The sequence below is a fragment of the Anolis carolinensis genome, chromosome 3, assembly GCF_035594765.1.
Source record: "Anolis carolinensis isolate JA03-04 chromosome 3, rAnoCar3.1.pri, whole genome shotgun sequence".
Lineage (NCBI taxonomy): Eukaryota > Metazoa > Chordata > Lepidosauria > Squamata > Dactyloidae > Anolis > Anolis carolinensis.
The window spans coordinates 220,303,804-220,329,574 of NC_085843.1; the positions used below are offsets into that span (position 1 = coordinate 220,303,804).

A 25,771-nucleotide genomic window follows, 5' to 3' on the forward strand; every position below is an offset into this window, starting at 1 on the left:
AGGTGCAGGCTTTGGGTCTACGTGCCCAGACCTCGCAGGGCACTCCTTACTCGGCACTCGGCTGCAGACCCTGCGAGACTCGGGTGTGTAAGCCCAAAGCCTGCACCCATAGGCCCAAAGCACCCAGGCCTATGGGTGCAGGCTTTGGGCATAGGCACCCGGCCCTCGCAGGGTCTACTGCAGATTCTGCATCCGAGCACTGAGTAAGGAGTGTTCCTTACTCAGCGCTCAGCTGCAGGCCCTGCAAGGCCCGGGCACATAGACCCAAAGCCTGCACCCATAGGCCCAAAGAACCCGGGCCTACAGGTGAAGCCCCCCCCCCCCAATAATGGGCTGAAAAATCCCTGATCTTTCGGCACCGAAGACAGAAGAACAAATATCCGATTTCCGGAGGTGCAATCGAAACGAATCTGGGCCCTCACTGAAAGCCGGCACATGAAAGCCCCGAATGCACATGACTAACATACACCCATTTTGCTGGAGAGGGTCCTGAAATTCTTCAGTAGCCCGCCGTGACAGCCTTCTTGCCATGATGATGACGACAATGATGATGAACATATTTGATACCTGCCTCTCAAGGCAGGTTACAACATAGTTAAAATACATATATTAATACATGAGATTATTACAATACACATATTAAAACATAGAACAAATATTAAAGCACCAATACTAATAGCATATAAATTTAAAATTCACAGTTTAAAATTGACAAGATAGGCCTGTCAGAAGAGATAAGTCTTTAATTTGTTTTAAATTCTGACATCTCATTTAGTTGTCAGATCTCTTCATAGAATCACAGAATTGGAAGAGACCTTGTGGGCCATCCTGTCCAATCCCCTGCCAAGAAGCAGAAAAATCGCATTCAAAGCACCCCAACAGATGGCAATCCCGCCTCTGCTTAAAAGCCTCCAAAGTAGGAGCCTCCGCCACACTCCAGGGCAGAGAGTTCCACTGCTGAACAGCTCTCAGAGTGAGGAAGTTCTTCCTAATGTTCAGGTAGAATCTCCTTTCCTGTCATTTGAAGCCAGTGTTCCACATCCTAGTCTCCAAGGCAGCAGAAAACAAGCTTGCTCCCTCCTACCTATGACTTCCCCTCACATATTTATACATGGCCCACATCATGTCTCCTCTCAGCCTTCTCTTCTGTAGGCTAAACATGCCCAGCTCTTTAAGCCACTCCTCATAGGGCTTGTTCTCTAAACCCTTGATTATTGTAATCACCCTCCTCTAGACACATTCCAGCTTGTCAACATCTCCGTTCAATTGTGGTGCCCAGAGTTGGACACAGTATTCCAGGTGTGCTCTGACCAAGGAAGAATAGAGGGGTAGTATGACTTCCCTGGAACAAGTAAGTCATTTTATAATCTTGGGGCGGCTGATGAAAAGGTCTCCTGGGTGATAGTTGCCAGCTAATTTCTGGGGGCATGGTGGTGAGGTGGGGTAAACTGCTGAGCTGCGTAACTTGCTGACCAAAAGGTTGGTGGTTCAAATCCATAGAGCAGGGTGAGCTCCCATCGTTAGCCCCAACTTCTGCCAACCTAGCAGTTCGAAAACATGCAAATGTGAGTAGATCAATAGGCCAAGGAAGGTAACAGCCCTCCATACAATCATGCCAGCCACATGAACTTGGAGGTGTCTATGGACAACCCTGGCTCTTCAGCTTCGAAATGGAGATGAGCACCATGCCCCCAAAGTCGGACTCGACTAGACTTAATGTCAAGGGGAAACGTTTACTTTAGTTTCTGCCTGGTTGAAGTAAGCCCTTGCATCATCCTTATTGCTGATTATTGCTACTAGAACCACCACCGGAAAATGCAGTACAGTAATACTACCCCTCTTACTGTTTATCATAGTGGACCCATAAAAATGATTTCTTAGCCATCCTTGCTTCCACTAGCAATGAAACAACTCTTTCCCTGGAAGGCAAAATCCAGACCAACGTCAGCTGCGTCCCATCTCTAACCTGCCATATGTTGTCTCCCTCTTTTCATAGCACATGATAACAGGTGAGGATCATGAAACCCACACAAGGTGCACACTATATGCACAAATATTGATTTACATTAAATTCACAACACCTAGTATCTAGCATGGTATAGTGGCTTGATTGCTGGACTACTAGGAGACAAGAGTTCAAATTCTTGCTCAGCCATGAAAACCACCATAGTGACCTTAGACAAATCTCATTCTTTCAACATCAGAGCATGGCAATGACAAACCTGCTCTGAATAAACTGTACCAAGAAAACCCTGTGAGAGGTTTTCCTTAGGGGCACCATATATCACACAACAAGAAGGCCAAAAAGACCCCAATATCTGATTCGTACAAGTTCTCAAATTATTTATTGTGATTTGTTTACGCAAAACTTGATTTAGAACTTTGCATGTGGCTTTTCTGAATTCAAATGAAGCATCATGTAGACCATCTCAAAATAGATTTCTCTGTATTTTATTCTATAATTCCATAATAAGTTTTCTTTTTTCCCATTCTACCTGAATTATGAGAGGCTCCAGCAACTTCTCCACAGTACGTGTTTGAATCTGCAGATTCTGTGGATCAATTTTCATTTGCATGTGTGGTACTCCTGCTGCCATTTTAACCTAAGGGCAAAAGAATAATAGCTTATTAAGTAGTAATACATCATGGAATTTTCCAGAGTTAAAGATGCATGCTTGATCTAAGCAGTTTATAATTTCATCATGGACTGATACAATGAGACAGCAAAGGAGTGCTATGACTATCAAAAAGACAAAGTGTGTGTATCACAATCTGAATAAAATGCGAATGCCCTTGTGCATTGATTTGTTGACAGCAGCTTTCTATGATCTACTGCAATGCAACAGCAATATATAGGATGAGGTTTACCAATCCTAGAGCAAGAGGTTAACTAGACCAGTAGTTTTCAACCTTAACATTTTTGTTGCTACTTCATAATTGTCATTTTGCTACTGTTATTAACCGTAATGTAAATATTTGATACACAGTCAGGGGGTGTATTTTCATTCACTGGACCAAATCTGGCATAAATACCCGATACGCCCAAATTTGAACACTGGTGGGGTTGGGGGAGGGTTGATTTTGTCATTTGGGAATTGTAGTTGCTGGGATTTATTATTCATCAACAATCAGCATTCTGAATTTCACCAATGATGGAATTGAACCAAATATGGCGCACAGAACTCCCATGACCAACAGGAAATACTGAAAGGGTTTGGTGGGCATTGGCCTTGAGTTCTGGAGTTGTAGTTCACCTATATCCAGAGAGAACTGTGGACTCAAACAATGATGGATCTAGACCAAACTTAGCACAAATACCCAATATGTCCAAATGGGAACACTGGTGGAGTTTGGGGAAATTAGACCTTGACATTCGGGAGTTGTAGTTGCTGAGATTTATAGTTCACCTACAATCAAAGATCCCCTTGAACTCCACCAACAACAGAATTGGGGCAAATTTCCCACACAGAACCCCCATGACCAACAGAAAATACTGGTCTTTGGCGACCCCTCTGAACCTCCCTCACAACCCCCTCCCCAGGGGTCCCGACCCCCAGGTTGAGAAACGCTGAACTAGCTCAAGTTCATTTAGTGGAATGAGACAGAAGTTTTCAAGTTTCACAAATCTATTATTAAGCCAATATGATAATTACATACTAGTTCTGGATTACATATAATAACTGCTGGGTTTGTGACAGAAATGTGGTATGGATTTGGGTGAGCCCAAATTTCAGAACTGCCCTGGGCTAATTTGGAAATATTTGGGATAATGAATTTAAAGTTGGACTTCAATAAGATAGATTCAATGCAAATCCGAAGGTTCCCGATACTTTAGTTAGGAGGGACACAGTGTGAAATAATAATAATAATAATAATAATAATAATAATAATAATAATAATAATACCTTTATTTATACCCCGCCACCATCTCCCAGAGGGACTTGAGGTGGCTTACAAACTCAGTCTTGTAAAGTGCTTGATAAAGAATCTGAAGGTCCTCATATATATTAGTAAAGAATCTAAATATGGTCAAAGGATTGTCAGAAAAGCCATATCTTAAATTGTGTGTGGAAGGCTTGGAGAGTGGGGGCTAGCCTGATCTCCCTCGAAAAGGTGTTCCAAAGTTGGGGGACCATCACTGAGAAGGCCCTCTGTCTCGTCCCCACCAGCCACACTTGAAACGGATGCAGGACCAAGAGGAGGGCCTCCCCGGTAGATCTGAAAGCCTGTGCCGGTTCATAGAAAGAGATGCGGTTGGACCCGAAGCATATTGGGCTTTATAGGTAATAACCTGCACTTTGAATTGGGTCCGGAAACTCATCGGCAAATCTCCTCAAGTTCTCCAGATAAGGAAAACACAGAATGAGATTATAGTTGTATGACTGCCTGCTCTAAAACTTGAATCATATTGAATGATTTTACCAGCACTTTCCAATCACTGTGTTTTGAAGGAGAGATATTGTAAAATTGACCCTGTGTTCAACACTACTAGTCCAAAATAACTGAAATATTTTGTTGGGATATCTTAAACATGATGGGGTGTAAAACTGGGTACCTAATGGGAAATGTCCAGGTCCATCAGCTTCTATTAATGTACACTCCACATCCTTCATTAATTTGCATTTCTGCAGCTTACTCACCATAACTTTCTGATTCTTGTAACCTTCTGAAATTTTGCATCTTTGCATGATAACACTTCATGGGATCCTGATGATTGTTAGCATTGCTGTGCCAAAAGGTAATGATAGCCAGAAAAAAATTCGGGGGGGGGGGGGCTGTTTTACATTTTTTAAGCAAATCATGAAGAGTAGTTCCATAATGCAAAATAATTTAGAAATCAGGCTCCATCGATAAACTTCAGTGGACATTCAAGACATATAAACTTCAGTGGAAACTCATGGGGATTTGGTTAATCAGTTAAAATTCATGAGTAAACCAGGTTTTAAAAAACTGAAAATTTTCAGGGGGGGTGAACCCCTAACGCCCCCCCCCCCCCCTTGGCTACAGCCCTGAGTCATTGACTCCCATATACAATGGGAAATATCTGAATGTCACACCTCAGGTTAGCTTCACCTTACTATATACACCAGACTGCACAGGTTGAAGTCTTTTTAGTTTATTAGAAAATAGAAGATAAAAAGGAATTTTTAAAAGCAAAAGTAAAGTTCCAAAAAATGGTTACAAAATAAAGCCAGAGAGAATAAATCCAGAAATCACGAGGAATAAACAAGGTCCCAATAGAGCATGACAAAGTCCTAAGAACAATGAACACAAAAGCTGCAATGTAATCCAAGAAAACGAGAGCTTGCTTCTTGGTTGAACGAAAGTTGCTTTGACAAAGGTTTGTCTCCAAACACGTTGCTTTAATACCCTTTGCAAAGCATGAAAGCATTTCTCTGGCCTCTAGCCTCCCTCTTGTTTGCAATTCTCACACTCCTCCGAACCCTGAATTCCAAACGGTCAACTCAATCTAAGGAACCTGTTTCGTCAAGGTCAGCCTGCTCGTTAGTTTGCTGAGCCTCATTATCAGCCTGAGAACTGTCCTCCTTTTCCAAGTCCATTTGCACCTGGCTAGTTTCAGTATCAACAACATCATTCCTTGCTGTGGGAAAATGAACTAGCACTCCCTGTTCCTCATCTTCTACAACGGACATTTTGAACCTGCTTGTGAACCTGAATCCCATCATCCTCATCAGAGTCAATCTGAGGTTCCAGCTGAGTCACAACACTGAATTCCAGACTGATCCTTTGAACAAGTTTCCAAGATTAGCATTTAATATTTTCTGTCCTTCTTTCAAATTTTAATACCTCTGTGGTGATTTATGGGATGCAATAAAGCAGTCAGTAACTCCACAACAGAAAGATCAGGTAGACAGATGAAGATGTGTTTTTGTACTATGTGGCTCTAAATTTTCCTTTTCTTAAGAGTATGGTTGAAAACTTTTTTATTTTTTGCCATCTGGAAAAATAGTTACTCTTCCTGAGGGGACCAATAACTCTAACTTCCAGAAAAAGAGATGCAGGGAGTTTTGTACAAGAGTGATTAGGTTTTGATGATTCTCCCAAAAAGACACACATATCACGCAAGCAAATAAAAAACAGATTAAGTCTGCATCATTCCTCAGGTATACACATGTTCAGGTTTACAGCTTAAAAGAAATATTACTACAAATAGGACAAATCTGCACTGTATTTCTAGCCTGCTTACCCAGTTGTTAGAAAATAATAACGAAGTGAGTGTGTGAATAAAAAAAATAATTTTGCATGGCACAGATGGAACAATATGCAAACGCATTAATGCACGCATGGGCAAACTAAGGCCGGGGGCTGGATGCGGCCCCCTGGGTACTTACATCAGGCCCTCCTCATTTTCGCTGTTTCCTAAGGACACAGTGGCCCACCACATCCTTATGCAGAAAAGGCAGGGGAGGAAGACACAGCAGCTGAGAGCCCTCTGGAGCACATGTCTCGCCCTCCTCCCGGTATAAGGACGGTGCGAGTGGCCCCATCCTTATTCCAAGGGAATGGCCTAAGGAAGGCACACAACAGCTGAGAGCCTTCTGAAGTGTTCCCAGCCACAGACTGTCTTGCCCTCCTCCTGATCAGTGTAAACTTATATAAAGCCATTTAACTGCATTGATGTGCATTATATGAGTCCACACTGACCACATAATGTTGTTTCAAAATGCATTATATGGCTGCATAGATGGGGCCAAGGCATCCCCTCCCTACAATATCAAATGGAGCCAGGGCTGAATAGCCTTTCCTTCACTTCCCTGTCCCTACCATAGTTGATATGGAGAACTGTTAGAACATCTGTTGTAGTTATCTAATGCACATATACCCATATGACCTGAAAGCCAGAAACACCAAACAAATATTTATCTATTTATCATTTGTTCGTAAATCCATAAGCAGAAGAGGTCCAGTGATCATTATGAATCACTTTCCTTCATTTGCCCGTTAAACAATTTGACATATCCTTCACTAACCTCCTACATGGTGCTGATTTTCAAACAGAGCTTTTATGAAGCCAGCTTCCCTTGCAATTACACTGTGTAGCACAATGTTTGTTCCTGAGTTATAAATGTTATTTCCTAATCCATTCTATTATTTTTTTAAAAAATGGAAAAGGGTTTATTAAACTACAAAAACTCTGTGGAACACACTGCAGCACATTTTGCTATAGTTTTCCAATGAATATCTCAGAGAGTCTCAACCAATTCAATATAGTTTGTGGCAGCTACAAAAACAAAGTTTCTGGAGTATAACAACTACTTTCAAAGTAAGTAGCACACAATTAAACAGAGAATAACTCTTTCACGTCAGGAACAGAACGTTTTTCAAATTTTGTTACATAGTGTTATTCCAAGAAATCAAGAACTGTTGGGCTTTGATTTCTTGGCTCTAGGATGACTTTTGGTACATCCGTAGATATTTAATTCAAAATAGAAAAAAATACTAAGTCAGAAAATTTAAAAAAATATTTTTCAAAATTAGACCAAAAATTATCAAAAGATGGAAAATACTATTTTTTATTTATACAGTATGTGAAAAGTTTTCTCCTACTTTTTCTAACTGCAAAGTCTTTTATTGGAGAGGGCTTTTTGTGGAACCTAGTTCAGCTGCATCATTTGCAGTTTTGCACTAATAGTCCACAGTAAATCCAGAAATGGGAAATTTCTGTGCTGCCGTTTCCCTTGATGCCCGAAACACTTGGCTACTTTGCTTAATGGTTAATCCAGTTCTGAAGAACTGGCCCATTCAGGAAATCACAAAGTTATTTGGGTGACATCCTACAAGGCTTTATATTAAAATACTTCCATCAAGTATCTAGCTTTATTAGGTCCACAAGGTATTCCATTTTTATCCTTGCAAGACCAATATAATTTCCATGCATAATTTATGCCAGTTTGTTAGAAAATATTTTACTAAAGTAAGAATACATCATGTTTTCCAGAAGATAAGTGTCCTGAACTTCATGGTATATGGCTTCATGGTATATGGCTACACTAATGTCCTACTTCAAAACATCAACTTGTTTCTTTTTATACACAAATAATAAAAACACAATAAAATGTGACTATCTTTCTCTGTAATAAATCAACATGCATACCTTAGGCTTCATACTAATCTCACAACAAATTTAAAAAGATGCCACAATTATTATATTTCCATTTCAGATGTAATACACTCTTCTTAAAAACACTATGTAGTTAGTAGAAATCTTCTCATCCAGTGGTTCTCAACCTGGGGTCCCCAGATGTTTTTGGCTTACAACTCCCAGAAATCCCAGCCAGCTTACCAGCTGTTAGGATTTCTGGGAGTTGAAGGCCAAAACATCTTGGGACCCATAGGTTGAGAACCACTATTCTAGTTGTTTTAGTCTTCTGTAAATTGGCCCATTCTCCTTTATATGAAACAGATCCATTCCTCCAACACTTGCATTCATCAGTGATGATTAGTTTTATAGCTCCCAGTGTCCTACAAATTACAGTTGGTGTAGATAGGGATATATTTGCCATCACTAATGTAGCCCAATCCTATGCATGTTTACTGAAATCAATGAAATTCCAGTGTCTAGTCAGTAAGTGAGCCAAGAGTTACAGTCAATGACTGTTGCCAGTATCTCACCAATCCTTGTATGCTATTAAAAGATTGGAAAGCTAGATCTCAGACACAGAATAACTTGTACAAAAAGTGTTTATATGCTTTTTATTTTCAGGATTAATTTTACTTCAGAATTATAAGTTTCTTAATGCAGGAATACATTATGTATTTAAATCGATTTGAGACAAGTAGGCTTTAATAATAACAACAACTACTACTACTACTACTACTATTACTACTTTATTCTCCCTGAAAGGACTCGGGGTGTCTCACATGGGGACCAAGCCCAGCTATACACAATAAAATACAATCACATAAATACATTTAAAACATTTAAACATACAATCATAAAAATAATACATTAAAACATACTCAAGCAATAGCTAATAGTTAGGTGCAGTGAACATATTCCACTGGGGATAAGGCAAATGTTGTCAAATCTTATGAATCTCTACTGAATGGACCAGAAAAAGTGCAGTAACTGGGTCTAGATGGAGGTAAGGGATTTATTAGATGTTTCATTGTTTGGCAGAATCTCATAATTTTAAAAAAATGAAACTGCTTTCACTATACAATACTCTACTGAAAAGCAACATCTAAGACCACGTTTTCCCCATATTATGAATTATTACACAAACACACCCAAAATTCATTCAGAAGTTAAACTTTATGTAGCTTAAACTTGTATGTCTTGAAAGCAACTATAAAGAAGGACTATTCCTTAAGAATATCTGCACTGTATATGTCTACTGGGTTTCTTTTTTTTAAACTAGTGTTTTAGTCACTGAGTTCAATAAATGGTGATATGTGATAAAAGATGTTTTAAAGCTGCTAATACCATATCACTCACCTGTTTCTGAATGCAAACAGTTGACATCCAAGTGCTGAGCCAATGCCTAGTCAGTCCTTCCAGAGTTTGGAAGTTCAGCGCCGCTATTATAGCTCACTTCTTGGCTTATCATACATCTGCAAACAGAAAGCCTGACAAGCACTGTAGTGTATTTCAGGGTAAGTGACGGGACATAGTGGCTGCTGGACAGGGGGATGGGTCATCCTTAAAGCTATACAGACTAATGCAAAGCCCTATGGGAATAATTTAAAAGTCAAAACACAAATAAACATTATTCTGGTCTATATGGGAACACCAGATGAAGCCTATCAGGATGCAAGATGCCTTGCCATAAGAGTAAAAAAAACTATTTTTCTTCCCCAGTTGCGTGTTTTCCCCATTTCTTCCCTCCTACAATTTGGTCAAATGCCAGCCTCAGTCTCTAAGCAGTGACTCAGACTCTCAAAGAGGACAGCAAAGGGATTCATAAGGTTCTCACCCACGGCACCGGGACTGCAATATTGTTGTTGCCTTTCCTTTTGTACATGAGTCATGTGGCATCCCACGAGACACTGCGTCTTACCCACATAATCTATTTTGTTTTCCACCCTCTCATAAACAGAAGTATCTTGGTAAGAAAAATACTGAACTCAGCCCCATGCCAATTTTCATGGAGAAATATAGCCTCAAATTGTTCTTTCATTGCCCTTTTGGGCAGCATTTCCCCCCACCCATGTTGAATTGGGTGAATGTGTACAGATTTCCAACACTACTCTTATAACTCTCAGCCTAGGTGTTGAGCAAAATATTTTTCTACCTCCTGTCAAAATCCATTCAATCAGCAAACAGAAGTTGCTTTATGAGTAGACTATATTTGTCCCTTTTTTCATTATTGCAAGCATGAGATATTCCTCAGGCCAGGTGCTGGGATGTCTGAGAAAGGGATCTTTTACATAAAACAGGATTGCACAACACAAAAACAATTAAACATCTCTCCAGACAAATCCCTGTGAGAGCACACATGGTAACACAGATTTCACAGATACAGTTGGCACTTAGCTTTCCTTTTCTTTCAAAATATTCCAGACAGTTGATGTTGGCACAATTCTAGGACAAGAGCTTAGAAAATTACTTCTTTATGTCACTCAATACATGGCAAAAAATGACCCACTGTTCTTATGTTATAAGTTGTAGTAACTCGCTTTGCTTTTAATGCTTTTAAAAAAAATGGTTGGAAAAGGGTATAAAATTTAATAAATTCCACAAAAGTGCTCATTAAAAGTAAAAAAAAAAGTTGCTTACTACACATACAAACCAACAGAATTCCACTCATTATGGACAATCTTGAAAACTATATAGACCAACATAAATTCCTGTAGAAATAATTCAAAATAACAATATAAACAATATTTTAGAATTATCTCTGCCTCTCTTCCTCTCTCTGTTACACCACCCTCCAAAACAGCAAAGAAATAAAGAGATGTGTTACATATACCTATTTTCCTGGTAACTTCTTCTTTCCCTGTTCATCTATAGCAGTTGTTCCCACCTTTTTTTTGACCAGGGCCCACTTTGACCAGGGACTACTTTCTAACATTAGTACCAAAAGGGTCACAAATCAGTTTTTGGTCAATTTTAGATTTGGTTTGGTTATTTGGGGTGCTGACTCAGAAAATTGCATTGGATAGACCACATCTGCTCTAGTTTCTGATACAGAACATATCCCATCCAGTAGTCACCATCTGCTCGCACACAGAAAACCATATTTAATCATCTAGAGCTGATGTGGTCTATCCAATGCAATGGTCAGCTCTACGGAAAGAATTGGAAATAAATATTAATAAAATAAATAAAGAGGAAGGAGGTTCTCGGACTGGATTTTCGCAGTGGGCCACAGCCCACAGGTTGAGAACCACAGAGCTAAAGGAACAATACATCTATTGCCTGATACACAATGCCTATTATGGTTTACATGCTTAATTCCCTCTTATATATGAGAAAAGGTTTAAACTCTGATAGACATATTATATGTTAGCTTTTTACCATTTTCCATGGACTAGAAAACCTTATCTTAGAATAGCAATCTAAGGGTAATAAAAGAGACAGCATAAAATACTGTAGTTCTATTGAACTTAATGAAGCCTGGCCCATTAAAAGCAGCTGCATGGCCAGCATAATGTCCCACCAGTTGACCTTTGACTATATGGACAATACTTCCTTAGTTCTTCAAAGCTACCTTGTCAATTTTTCTGAATTTAATATATAAGTTGTGTTTCCAAAACTCAATTTTTCATTTGAGGCTGTTGCGAACTTTACAAGAAATTACATTTCTTTCACCTTGAGTGGGCTTTTAAAAATATTTCCTCTGCAATTCTATATGTGAGCATATACCTTCTTGTACATACTTCTTTTGAACAACAATAGCAGTAGGGAATGTAATATTTTGACTCCAAGTGTCAGCCTTCTGCCACTTGCGTTCATTGTTTTCTTTCTTAGGCATTAGGGGAGAATTGCTTTCTATCTTTTTTACAACATTAAATATTGGCAAACCTCTCTTATACAGTGCTTTGTGTGATGCTCCCTATTTTGTGATAAAATTATTTTTTTTCACCCTTGCCTTTTACATTCTGTGTTCTTAAGAGTTTATCATTTTAGTTGCTGACTGAATCGTTGCCAGATTGTTTACAACATACATAAAATGGTTTTCCAAAGCAGCCATAATACTGCAGCAGAGGTATAATCACTGTCAAATACAGTAGAACTAATACTTCAGTTCAGAATGAGTTACATAACATCCACACAAAGAAGTAATGCCTTTCCTGCAGAGAAAGACTACAACAATAAAGCACCTTGCAGGCTTGAAGTAAGTTTGAACAAGGTGGCATAATTCAACAGAGAAGGGCACACCTCCAAGTGCCATTCATCATACAGGGATTTTAAAAAACTGTCCTTTGAAATCCCTCTTCTATTTATCAAGCAAGCCCTCTACCTCTATGTCTGGTCACCTGTGTTTTGCCCGAAATACCCTATCAACCCTACTTTCACATAAAAAGCTGCTGATAAAAGCTCTTTCTGTCATAAACACATGCTGTTAACATAGCCAATGTTTTTTCATATGAGTCTCAAACCTTAAACAATTGCCTCAGACAAAGTGACATTTTGCTAACTTTCATAAAAGGTTCTGCTCAAACAGATTCCCATATTCAATTTCCACAGCAGGCAAACACGTCTCTAAGGGCGAAACTACACACTGCATTAAATGCATACAGTGATGAGGAGCCTGACTTTCTTCATGGCTGCTGCTGTGAATGCATAGCAGGGATACGAGGGTTGAATGAAAATTAATGCCTCCACCTTTGTAACTCCTCAACAGATGACAGTACTGGTACACAGCAGGAACTGGATTGTTCAGTAGACTCTCCTCTACAGTTCCATTTGGCGGGAAGCCTTAGCATTGAACGGTTGTGGTGTTAAAGTGCAAAGTATGGGACCCTGCGCAGATGGTCGGTCAATGCGATTTAAGCAATGTGCAGTCACAGCAGAAGGTGTCACCCCAAAGGACATTCATCAGAGAATGCAAGCTGTTTATGGTGATTGTGTTGATGTGAGTACTGTGCGTTGTTGGGCAAGTAAGTTTAAAGATGTTGAGGTGGGAACATCTGACTTGCATGACAAACAAAGAGTTGGACGTCTTGTGACAGCAACCACCGAGTTTCACAAGCAAAAGGTTGACAGATTAATTCAGAACAATTCTCGTATCACTCAGAGAGAAATTTCAAGCATAATTGGCATTTCACAAGAACGTGTGGGTCACATTATTGCTTTGCTTGGCTATCGGAAGATCTGTGCACGATGGGTACTGTGAGATGCTGGTTGCAGAAACAGATTGTCAACTTCTTCCGTGATGGCTTCAGAAAACTTGTTCATCATTGGCAGAAATGTATCCAATTGTCTGGTGATTATGTGGAAAAGTGAATAGTGGTAGTTAAAGAGCACATTCTAAGGATTATTTCTGCATTTGATTTATTAAAATATTCCCACCCAAACCCAAGTAACAAAGGTGGAGGCATTACTTTTCATTCAACCCTCGTATAACTCTTCCCCCCAGCTTTAAATTGATCCTCTCATCATGAATTAACCTTATAGCATATGGGAGAGGAGTTATTCATTCATGTCCCATTCTCTGGCCCAAGGAATAGTCAGTGAAGGGGACATGAATGTGAAATTTTCGAGCAAAACTGAAGCACTAAGACATGTAATTGACCCCTAATTAAACATACACTAACTGCTCAAGCACAAAGAGAGATTAATACAGTGACTGTAGCTGAATTTTCCAGAAGTTAGAGCTCCATGCAATCTATCTGATGTACATCTTCTTGGATGTTAGTTACACTGAATACATGCAGGGGAATTCTAGATAGCATAACCTCTAGCTGTCCCAAGTTGACAGGGACAGTCCTGACTTAATCCTCCATCACCTAACTTTTTCAGCTGTACATGAAATTCCCTATTTCCTCTCTTTCCATCCCACTTCTTCCTTTTATCTTCAGCTTCTATTTATGCAAACATTGCTTAGGACCTCATCAGACGAGCAGAGGGAAAGTGGGCGGAACTGACCTTTGTCTTCTGGGATGGCTTCCCATCCCACGTTGTTTCCCTAATTCCTCCCCATTTAGTCCAATTAGGAATTGGGTAGCCCCTAACTCCTGAAAACAGAGTTTTCTCTCTGTTTTCAGGAACTGGCAGCCCCTGGAAGTAGCTGTGCATCATGGGATGGCCTCCTTGGGATTCTGTTTTGCCAGTGCCTGAAAATGGAGATAAGATGTAGAGAAGACTGCATCTGATAAGGTCTTTAGAGTACAAACTTAATTTGTTTTCAATTAACTCATTGGAGGAAGAGAAAGAGGCAGAATCTTTCCCTTTCCAAAGGGTTTAGGAAATAGAAGGGAAAAAATAAAGTGGGGATTCTACCACTAGATATATTTAAAGCCTTCAACAGTGTGGAATGCCCTATCAAATATAAAAGATATTATGAGGCAAACTAATTAAGATATGTAATAGAAAAGATGATGGAGAAAGTTTAGAATGGATGGAATCAGGGAATAAGGCAATTGAATGGAGAAAGGAGAACACATTTTAAGGAAATTTCAAAGAAAGAGACAAAACAGATAAGAAATATAATGGAAATATGGAACAAACATAAAGGACAACTAATTGATAAGAATTCGGTATTAACACCAATAATAATAGAAAAGATTTCCCAAAGGAACAGAAAGGAATTTTAGATGAAGAATTTGAAGGGGAAAAAAAAGAACTAAAAAGGATAGGAAATTGGATAGAATGAAAAATGGGAAAAGTAAAAATGAGAGAAGAACTAAGAGGAATAAATATATCATGGCTCCACTGGATTCAATTGGAAAAATGGAATAAAAATCGGTGGATCTGAAATAAAACCAGAAAACAAATAATGCAATTTGAGGAAATAATATTAAAAGGATTAAAAAGAGAAAATAATGAACAATTAAAAGGAAAAACAAGTAAAATATTAAAGACACAGGAGAAAAGAAAATATTAATATTAAGAGAATTAAGGGAGGAGGAAGTAGAAACAAAGATAACTGAAAAAGAATGGGAAGAGATATGGAAAGCAAGACAATTGAAAAACATATTAATTAGAATAAAAGAAAATTATTATAAATTAATTTGGAAGTAGTATTTAACACCGAAAAGGTTAGACATTATGAATAGGAATAACAACAAAAAATGTTGGAGAGGCTGCCAGGAAATAGGAACCTACATGCATATGTGGTGAGATTGTAAATATGTAAAAGACTTTTGGGAAATGGTTATAAGGGAAATAGAAAATATTATGAATATAAAAATTAGAAGGAATCCAGTAGAAATATTACTTTTAATTAAAAGAGAGGATGGGAAAGACAAAAGGTAAAAAAGTTAATAGACATACTATTAACAGTAGCTAGATTATTAATTTCAAAATATTGGAAAGGGGAAATGGAAATACAAATTAATGAATGGTATAAAGAAGTCTGGAAAATGGTGTTGAATGATAAGCTGAAATCAAATTTAAAAGTAAAGAAGGGATTATGGAAAAAATGACTTTGAGAGTATTTGGAGAAAATTCGTAGAAAAGGTATTGGGAAAAGAAGTACAGTAGAGTCTCACTTATCCAACATTCGCTTATCCAACGTTCTGGATTATCCAATGCATTTTTGTAGTCAATGTTTTGAATATATCATGATTTTTTGGTGCTAAATTCATAAATACAGTAATTACTACGTAGCATTACTGCATATTGAACTACTTTTTCTGTCAAATTTGTTGTATAACATGATGTTTTGGTGCTTAATTTGTAAAATCATAACCTAATTTGATGTTTAATAGGCTTTTCCTTCATCTCTCCTTATTATCCAACATATTCGCTTATCCAACGTTCTGCCGGCCCATTTATGTTGGATAAGTGAGACTCTACTGTATTGGAATTTACCTCCAAACAAAGTTCTAATGGGAATTCAGAAAAAGAGTTGACACTGGAGATGGGGAGCACAGGGGTGAAAGAAAATAAAAGAGGGAGAAATATCTAGTATATGTCTATATGATTGTAATTTTTAAATAAAAATAAATAAAAAGTGATCGGCAAAAAAATGCAAAAAAAAAAAGTGCAGGCAAAAACGAACTCCAAACACAGATGTCCTTCCTAGTTAATAACTTTTGAAATGTTGGAAGGTATAAGGTAGTAATGCTGTTTAAGAAGAGTGTTCATTTTCAAGGCTGAATGATAATGCAATGAGAGAACTAATTTGCCTTTCTCCTAACTGTGCCCTCAGTACGATGAAAGCTGTTATGATGCTCTGACTAGGAATTTCCAGTCATAAAATGAGGTAATCTGCCTTGGACTCAGTGGTCTTAATAATTATTCGTACTCTTTAAAGTTTTTCATTCAGCCACTGGTGGGATTACATTCTCTATTACTGCTCTATTGTGCAGGTGCTAAATGTTGATGGATACCTTCAAGGTTCTTGCTGTACTTCATCGTAAATCTTTCCAGATTCTCTTCAAAAGGTAACCCATGTAGTATATATTATATAACACCGTACATAATCTATGTACAGTCTACACAAAGCTTTTATAGTATCCATGATATATATAAACTGACTGTAACAAAGGCCATATTTATTCAAGTCTAGTGTGCCATAGAATGTAATGCGCACCTCAATTTTGAGTTGTGCATGATTTAATAAAAGGATTTTCTAAAGAAGGAGAAGCAGCACCTTCCCACCAGACAGAGGCTAATGAGTTTGCCAGCCTAGGCTTGATGGTAGATGATACCATTTTTCCTTCCTTTGGGAAAATCCTTTTCTAAAGGGGCCCAGGGCTTGGGAAATTACTTAGGGAGAGAAAGGGCGCCCCTTCCTCCTTTGTCTCTCAGCTGAGATATGAAGGAGAAATGGCTTAGGGAGGAGAGCCAATGCTCCACCATCAGGCTGAGGCTTGTGGGTTCGCTAGTCTCAGCCCAATGGGAGATACAGGTGCCCTTTGATCCACAATTGTAATGCGCTATCGAATGTAATGTACATCTCTATTTTGGCTAAACAATTAAGCCAAAAAAGATGTGCATTACAATTGAGTAAATACGGTATTTGGAAAGCCATGGATATTCAGAGCCTCTACTCATACTAAATGGCAAAGGGCATTGAGATAGCTCGAATTCAGATCAGGACTATTAAGCCTTTCTCTTTTCAAAACCTTGTGTCAAAATAAGGAATTCCAATTCCTCCATACACAGCTGAAAGACACACATGAAATCCAGAAGTAAACGTGAATATCATCACATGTTTCACCGACTGCTTGCAAACATTCTGATTCCACTTCCCTTCCTGCTGTAACTGCCACTTTGAGCAGTGGCCAATGCAGGAAATTGCGAAAGCCTGTTTAGAGCCATTCTTGCCCAACTGGACCAAGGAGAAAGTAATACTTGAGACTGTTAGGCTTGGGCTGAGATGGGAACAAGGGATTTGAATGGAGCTGAAACAAAAATTCAGGCTAGAATGGTACCACGGTTTGGTCAAGCATGGTAAAGTTGGGTAACAACCTTTAAAGTTGAAGAGGTAAACATAAATAGAACATTTCTGTGCTTGGAAAAGGCTAAAGGGACCAAGATACCTGCAGTCTTTTCATGGGATCTTTTCCTTTCAAGACAATATTGTTTTCCCTGTAATTGTGGGGCCTCCAGTCAAATACATTCTGATGCCTAGTAGGCCCTGTGTCAAGACTGAGTTTTCTTTGAACTGTTTTATGATTGAAGGTGAGGGTAGTTAAAGTAATTATTTTCCTAACTAGAGCTAACTGTTTTAGATGTACATTATCTCTGAAAGGATGGTTGCTTCTATGATTGCTGAAGTAGTAGACTGTATATGCAGTCAGTTTTGGAGACATTACTGTCTAACAAGCAGACATTGTATGGATGATATTTCTTTTAGTACGGAGATTAAACAGAGAAAAACCTAACCTCTGTCTGAGAAGCAGATTTTTAAAGGCACAGGATTTCTACCAAGGAACATATGCAACCGTTTTATCAGCCTAGAAGGTATAGCAGATAAAAAATACTGTATTTCACTGCATAATAGTTGTAGTTTTTCCCCTTTTTACAAAAAAGGGGAGTGACTTTTATGTGGTGGAAACCATTTTGCAATGAAAAAGCCACCTTTGAGGGTACAGCTCTACAGGCAGGTTAAGTCTCACCCACCCCCACAGCTGTGCCCTCAAAGTGTAGCTCAGAGGGGAGAGGCAGGCAGGCGGATGAACTTGCTCACCTGCCTACCTCTCTCTTCTGAGCTATGGAGGTTTATCTTGTTGCAAGACCACCATCTGTAGATTGGAGGAGAGAAGTGGGCGCACAGGAACTCGCCTTCTCACCACCTACCTGCCTCTCCCGCCATACTATGAAAGACAAAGCAAACCCTGCAGCTCTGAGGGGACAAGTGGGACAGGTGAAGCCTCATCCACCCGTGTGCCTGCCCCCTTTGCATAATAGTCACACCCTGAACTAAGGGTGCAAGTATTATGCAAGGAATATGCATTTTACTTCTTTTGCCACCCCGAATACAGGGGTGCAACTATTATACAATAGCGACTATTATGTGATGAAATACGGTACTTCTATTGCAACAAGGCTGGAGCCTCCGGTGGCCTAGGGGATAAAAGCCTTGTGACTTGACGGTTGGGTTGCTGACCTGAAGGCTGCCAGGTTCGAATCCCACCCAGGGAGAGCGCGGATGAGCTCCCTCTTTCAGCTCCAGCTCCATGTGGGGACATGAGAGAAGCCTCCCACAAGGATGGTAAAACATCAAAACATCCAGGCGTCCCCTGGGCAACGTCCTTGCAGACAGCCAATTCTCTCACTCCAGAAGCAACTCCGGTTGCTCCTGACCAAAAAAAAAAAATCCAACAAGGGTTGACATTTTTCTTTTTGATTTAGCCTCTGGTCCTAACTCTCAAACAGCAACATGATCCTCTGGCATTAGTTTGTGATAATGCTTATCTGTAAGCTATGAAAAGCTTCTGTCGCTCATTACAACATACCATTCTTCTGTTAAGGCCCTTTGCCTCTCAGGCACTCTACTTTAAACAGACACATTCATTATGGCCAGGCAATAATCACTAGCTGTTGAGAGTGTTAGGCACAGTGAAAGACATAACACCGATCCTTTTCTGCTACAAGGATATAGCTTGCAATGTCATTTGTTTCCACATCATAATATTGTTATTCCGTGAGTGATCACAGACACTGCAAAGTGTAACAAGTAGATTTTCCACCATTCTGGAGTACCTGTCTTTTGGTATGACAAAACTGGGGAAACTGAAGGTCTGAGCTTTTCTTTTTCTCATGGATAAAAAGCAAAGCATAATCTAAAAAACTGTGAACACAAATAAGGGACTTGTTATCTACAACTACATACATTTTGAACAATCTCTGAGACACCTATTACAGTAGAGTCTCGCTTATCCAACATAAATGGGCCGGCAGAACGTTGGATAAGTGAAAATGTTGGATAATAAGGAAAAGCCTATTAAACATCAAATTACGTTATGATTTTACAAATTAAACACCAAAACATTTGTGTTTTACAACAAATGGACAGAAAAAGCAGTTCAATACACTGTAACATTATGTAGTAATTACTGTATTTACAAATTTAGTATCAAAACATCGCAATGTATTGAAAACATTGACTACAAAAATATAGACTGCTAAAAGGCAAACTGCGTTGGACAATACAGAACATTGGATAAATGAAGGTTAGATAAGCGAGACTCTACTGTACCAAGAAAAATGTTCTAAAAAAGATTAAATTCTTGGAGGCAACTTTATTTTCATAGACAAATCACTTGAAGTAAAATTTTGAAAGAAGAATGATTATAACATAATTTATTGATTTAGGATGCAGAAGAAACCTTTCAGCTGGGAAATAAGTGCAAAGCCACTGAAGACGGGCCCATCAATTGGTGCAAAATTATGATAACAAAGGCCGCAGTCCTATTTACTAGGAAGTAATTCCAACGGAAAAGAATAGGATTTGCCCTTAAGGGATCATATCTATATCTTCAGTGCAAGGCATCTACAAATGCTTGATTTAACCTTCATTGCTAAAGCAAATTTTGGTAAGTTTTAATTTTATAACAGCAATTTGAGTTCTATCTTTCATGGGGGAACTATAGAAACTTCAGGCATCATTTCTTACCCTCTTTTTCTAAAAATAGCCTCAAAATATCTCCTAACTGCTAAGTAGGAAGGGTTTCTGGTGCCTTTAAGAGTTCTGTAGAAGAAAAAAAATATCAGGGGAAACTTCTCATGTAGGGAAGAAAAGATATGCACTTCATCTTCCTGAATTCCTATTTGATATATCCATTTAAAGTATAAAAGCAGGTTAGTTATTAGGATTCTATCCATCCATTCATAAAGTATTTCTTTCATACTATCTTTAAAATACAAATCTCTAAAATGGATATACGATTCTGTATTTAGGGATCATGATAGCCAAAAATATCTAACAATTTGGAGACTGATCCAATAGACCCGAGGTTGCATGTCCCACCAGTACTGTAATTTAGGGGCAGGACATCTGTCACTCTTCAAGTATTGTAGGACTATAGGTCCCATCAGCCCTAGTCAGTATAGGTAATAATAAGGAAAGATAAATACAGTCCAACAATATCTCTAGGGCCACATGTTCCCACTACAGTTCTTAAGTGGAATCGTTTGTGAAAGATTCAGTTACAAATTCTAATGCTTAGAACATCTACAAATCAAATTTTCAGTATGAAATTTTTCTGGCAGCCTCCTGCTACAATTAGTTTGCTGCACTGAAATTCTTTGCTCGTTGATAGGACAAATACTTGTCCTACGTTGATAGGACAAAAACAAAAATATAAGGAAGGGAAACTCATAATTAAAAATGAACACAGAGTTGATGCTGTACAACCCATAGGAGAAGAGACAAGCAAAAATGCTCCAGGAACTAATAAGGAATTATTTCAATGTACTTATAAATATCTTCTCAAATTAGCACATTGTTGTAAGAATAAAGTCATGGGAAGTTGCTCAAGAACCTATCAGATTGGACTCTCTTCAAAAATTGGTTAAAAGAAAATAAAATAAAGATTCTAATTTGACCAAAGGGACAGACACCAAAGACCATCCGAGAGGTTAAGAAAGCCAGAAGAGATATGTTAAATGACATTAAATCTTTTTTTTATAAGAAAAAAATGTGAAACGCCACCATGATGAAGAAAGGAAGTAACAACTACATTTTTTCTCCTTTTCCTTCTTTTTTAAACTTTTTTGTATCTTATTTTCCTACTTCCTATAATCAAATGTTCTCCCACTTTTTATGTAAAGGAAACTTTATTTTTATTTTCAATATATATTGAAAATATATATATCACAACCTCTGAGGATGCCTGCCATAGATGTGGGTGAAACGTCAGGAGAGAATACTTCTGGAACATGGCCATATAGCCTGGAAAACACACAACAACCCTGTGATCCCGGCCATGAAATCCTTTGACAACACAATAATAATAAGGCTTAATTTAGTTTGCTTAAATACTTTAATAACACTGGTCAACACACATTTTCATGCCTCAAATCTTAGTCCTATTTCTGGGTATATTTGATCGGCTTATTCCAAAAATTGAACAAGCTTTCCCCATCAGCAGTAGTTTTTGAGATATGCCATATACCAGTCACCATCTGTTCGCCCATAGAAAACTATGAGAACTGTATCAAAAAAACTGGAACTGATGCCGTCTATCTAATCCAATGTTCCAAATCAGTGCTCAAATAACCCCAGGAACAAGCCTAAAAAGACACCAAGAAAAAATGTTGGCCTGAGTAATAAATCAAATACAGTAGAGTCTCGCTTATCCAACATAAATGGCCAGCAGAATGTTGGATTGGCAAAAATGTTGGATAACAAGGAAGGATTAAGAAAAAGCCTATTAAACATCAAATTACATTATGATTTTACAAATTAAGCACCAAACATCATGTTTCACAACAAATTGACAGAAAAAGCAGTTCAATACACAGTAACATTATGTAGTAATTACTGTATTTACGAATTTAGCACCAAAACATTGCAATGTATTGAAAACATTGACTTCAAAAACATTTACTACTAAAAAATTGACTAAAATAAAGATAGAATTGCATAAAATGAACTTACAGTAACAACATTGTCAGAAGTTAAATCCATAAAAAGTTCAGTCCTTGCTGCCTAGAGAAACAGCTGTGGATCCAGGTGGGAGGCAGACTACGTTGGATAATCCAGAATGTTGGCTAAATGAAGGTTGGATAAGTGACACTCTACTGTAATACCAAAAATGCATAGGTATCAAAATCCTATGCATAGCTTTATATATAGATATCTTTGTTTAACAAAACTCTTTCCTTCATTTGCTCAGTGCCGCTGTTTGAAGTCATCCTGCATTATATAGGATTGTATCCCTGGATAAAGAGGTCTAATGTTAGATTAATTTAATATTTTGATCTTTTCTCATAAGACTGCTAATGAAACCCACCAAAAAATTCTTAAAGCCAACTAGACCAAAAACCCAAAGGATTAAAAAGTTCCTGTAAAGAAAGCAGGTGAAACTTTTCTCATGAAAAGATAAAGTATTGGAAAAAGTAACACCTGCTTCATTTCTTCTTGTTAGATTGGCACTAAAGATGCAGGTACAAAGCCAGATAAAAAAGGTGCCAACTATAATCATCATCATAAAGGAATATTTACATAGATCTGATCAAAATTCTCAGGAGATTAATCTATCACCTGATAAAGCAGCCACAATAGCATGTCTATAATAATTAGAAAAAGGAAAGCTTAAAAGGCAATTTTGTGTAATTCCAGTTGAAGACAATTCTTTCAAATTCTATTCCAGGTCTTTACTTACAAATGGAAAAGGTTTACCTAGCTGCTCTTGCAAGAAAGCTTATAATCACTGGTTCAGTTCACATCATTAGACAGGTGGTGCTAATTTGTAATTATAATTGCTTTCTATTTTCACTTTGTTTCTATTCTGAACTTCCCCTTTGTCAATAGGATGCTGGATCTTTGAGATTAAAGTGCCCTCTGCTGCCTGCAACCTCCTGTTCAGGTAAGCAGAATAACTGATCCAAGTGTAAACCATTAAAAACTGCAGAATCCTGTGATGCTTTATAGAGTAGTGGTTCTCAACCTATGGGTCTAGCCTACAACTCCCAGAAATCCCAGGCAGCTTACCAAAACTACAACTGGTAACAATTTAAATCAAAATAACTGTAGTGGCCACTGAAATCAGCAATAATTGTGGACAATATACGCAGTCCATCTAAAGCCTAAATCCAGTCAATAGAACTTATGCAAGTTCTCATTTATTCAAAAGTCTTCTCTAATAATCCCATTCAGGCCCCTAATTGTGTTATGTCAATTAATACCCATAACATGATGAGAAGCAATTGTCTCATTTCACATCACAATGAGTCGAATCAAGACTGTATTATAAGTTTATATAAGAGTCTTACTTTAAAATTCATTTGCTCAAAGAATGGGGATTTACCAGTGGACTATCATAGGAAACTGAAATGCTCACCTGTTCTGTTTGTGGAGAGGGAAAAGGACTGTGCCTGCCGCTAATGCAGCCACGGACAAACTTTGGTCCTCCAGGTGTTTTGGACTTCAGCTCTCACAATTCCTAACAGCTGGTAAAATGGCCAGGATTTCTGGGAGTTGAAGTTTGCCCATGCCTGTTAATGCCTACATTATTCACTGAGCTCACAAAAGGGAGCTCTGTAAATAAACAGCTGTACAATGTAGGCAATAACACAAATCCTGTCTACATAGTCTTATATAAATGTTAGGATGTACGTAAAGTTGCTCTTGTAGCTTTGATCCTTAACAGATCTTGGAGCAATATGACATATCCTGGAGCAGTATGGCATATCTTCCTCTACTTTCCAAATGCTTAATTTTACACTGTAGCTATCCTTTCCCAACAGGACCATTGCTCAACAGTGGAGGAGAGGATTATGGAGTTCTGTTTGGCCATCCACTTCTCCACATCACCTCCCACTGCTTTCACTAGTAAAAGAATGTAGATGAGAGTTACAATTCAGAAGGTGAGGGAGAACATTTACCTTTGTCCCACTCAATGCAGCTTTACAGTATCTCATCTTGCCTCAAGAGCTGTTAAAAACAAAGTCACAAAATCTCCATCCCAAATCCAATCTGGCAATCCTAAATGTGTGTGATTACCAGGATCATCAACATCAGGATTGGGGCCCATGGGTGCAATCCTCTTTTCCCAGGGCGCATCCAGACAGCGCCTAAAATGTGTGAGCGCTTGCATTTTTATGTGGGGTGCCTAAATGCTGCCCCATGTAAAAATGAATTCCTTTGAAACAAAGCAGGAAACCCCTGCTTTGTCCTAAAGTAATTTGATAGTGCATTAGATCCGAGTCTTCCTGAAAGACCCAGGTCTAACCCACTATGGCCGTTGTCTGGACCGCCCCCTAGGACAGTCCGTGCAGTCCTCTCACATTTTCCAGCCTGAATACCCAAAAGGGCTCTAATCCCCTCTCCAAAAACCCCCCAAAAGAACTTTAAAAATAAAATTACTTACCCCGCTGCCATTAAACTGCTGCCGGAGCTCTCCTGGTGCGTAGAAATGACACGCCAGGAGAAGGGGAAGGAGGAAAATTGCTCCTGGCCTCTCCTTCTCCTGGCACATCATTTCTACATGCCAGGAAAGCTCTGGGAGCAGTTTAATGACAGCTGGGTAAGTAATTTTATTTCTAAAGCCCTTTTTGGGGGGTGGTTCAGGTACTGGAAGAACATCTGGACCATCCCCCAGGAAACCTGATTGGGCCGGCATTAAAGTCTTGTCTGGAACCGCCCCTACTCTGTGTTTCCTGAAACTAAAAGGTCACCATTATGTGGTTAACAGCAGTGCTCGCTACAAGAGGTACATGTAAATGAATTGTTCACTTTATACAAATGTCATAGGGGGGGAAATCACCTTGGGACTTTAGTCAAGTATAGAAATAGCAGACTAAAAACACTAAGGGTCATGGAAGTCATTTCAGCTTTGAAAAAATAATCCACTTCATAGGATGCTATATAGCAATGATTCCCAACCTGGGATCCCCAGACGTTTTTGGCCTATAACTCCCAGAAACTCCCAGCTGTTATGATTTCTGGGGGTTGTAGGCCAAAAACGTCTGGGGACCCCAGACTGAGAACCACTCCTATATAGCTAGAAAGCTGGCCAGTGCTTAATGGCAAGGATTCAGCTGGATGTTTATGTTGATGGATGGCAGGTCTAGGAAGTGGTGATTTTCCCCCAAAACATGACAGTGTCCTTGTATGCCTTCAATATCTACTCTAATGGATTGCAAGTCTTCCATAGCTGGTTTAGGTAGCATGGAGGATTATTTGTGAATGGAAAACAAATATGTTTTGCCATCGTTGTTACTGTAGGCTACCTTTTCCATGCAGTGCCTACAGTAACAACGATGGCAAAACATATTTGTTTTCCATTCACAAATAATCCTCCATGCTACCTAAACCAGCTATGGAAGACTTGCAATCCATTAGAGTAGATATTGAAGGCATACAAGGACACTGTCATGTTTTGGGGGAAAATCACCACTTCCTAGACCTGCCATCCATCAACATAAACATCCAGCTGAATCCTTGCCATTAAGCACTGGCCAGCTTTCTAGCTATATAGCAGTATATAACATAAATAACTGTTCTTTGGCGTTCTCATAAGG

General features: G+C 38.7%; 2 protein-coding genes across 8 annotated transcripts in view; one reads left to right on the forward strand and one right to left on the reverse strand.

The window, feature by feature from the left end:
- The window catches only part of ctnna3 (catenin alpha 3), a 1,223,202-nt gene extending 1,213,299 nt beyond the window's left edge, over positions 1–9,903 (reverse strand). Inside the window, exons 1-2 of one of the 4 annotated variants that reach the window (XM_062977502.1) lie at positions 9,461–9,900; positions 2,496–2,603 (exon numbers count right to left, since the gene is read on the reverse strand). In XM_062977502.1, coding sequence (XP_062833572.1) covers positions 2,496–2,603; positions 9,461–9,487 — 135 coding nt within the window. In that variant the 5' untranslated portion in view covers positions 9,488–9,900. Of the gene's footprint in view, positions 1–2,495; positions 2,604–9,460 lie in introns of all 4 variants that reach the window. The other 3 variants (XM_062977500.1, XM_062977501.1, XM_062977504.1) reach the window with 3 other exon arrangements.
- Positions 1–25,771, forward strand: part of LOC100563814 (plasma membrane calcium-transporting ATPase 1) — a 46,710-nt gene that overhangs the window by 9,862 nt on the left and 11,077 nt on the right. For 3 of the 4 annotated variants that reach the window (XM_062977496.1, XM_062977497.1, XM_016995278.2), the window contains exons 3-5: positions 16,444–16,518; positions 19,898–20,118; positions 23,061–23,115. The gene's annotated coding sequence lies outside the window, so the exon portion shown is untranslated. Of the gene's footprint in view, positions 1–16,443; positions 16,519–19,897; positions 20,119–23,060; positions 23,116–24,017; positions 24,116–25,771 lie in introns of those variants that run through there. The other variant, XM_062977498.1, reaches the window with a different exon arrangement.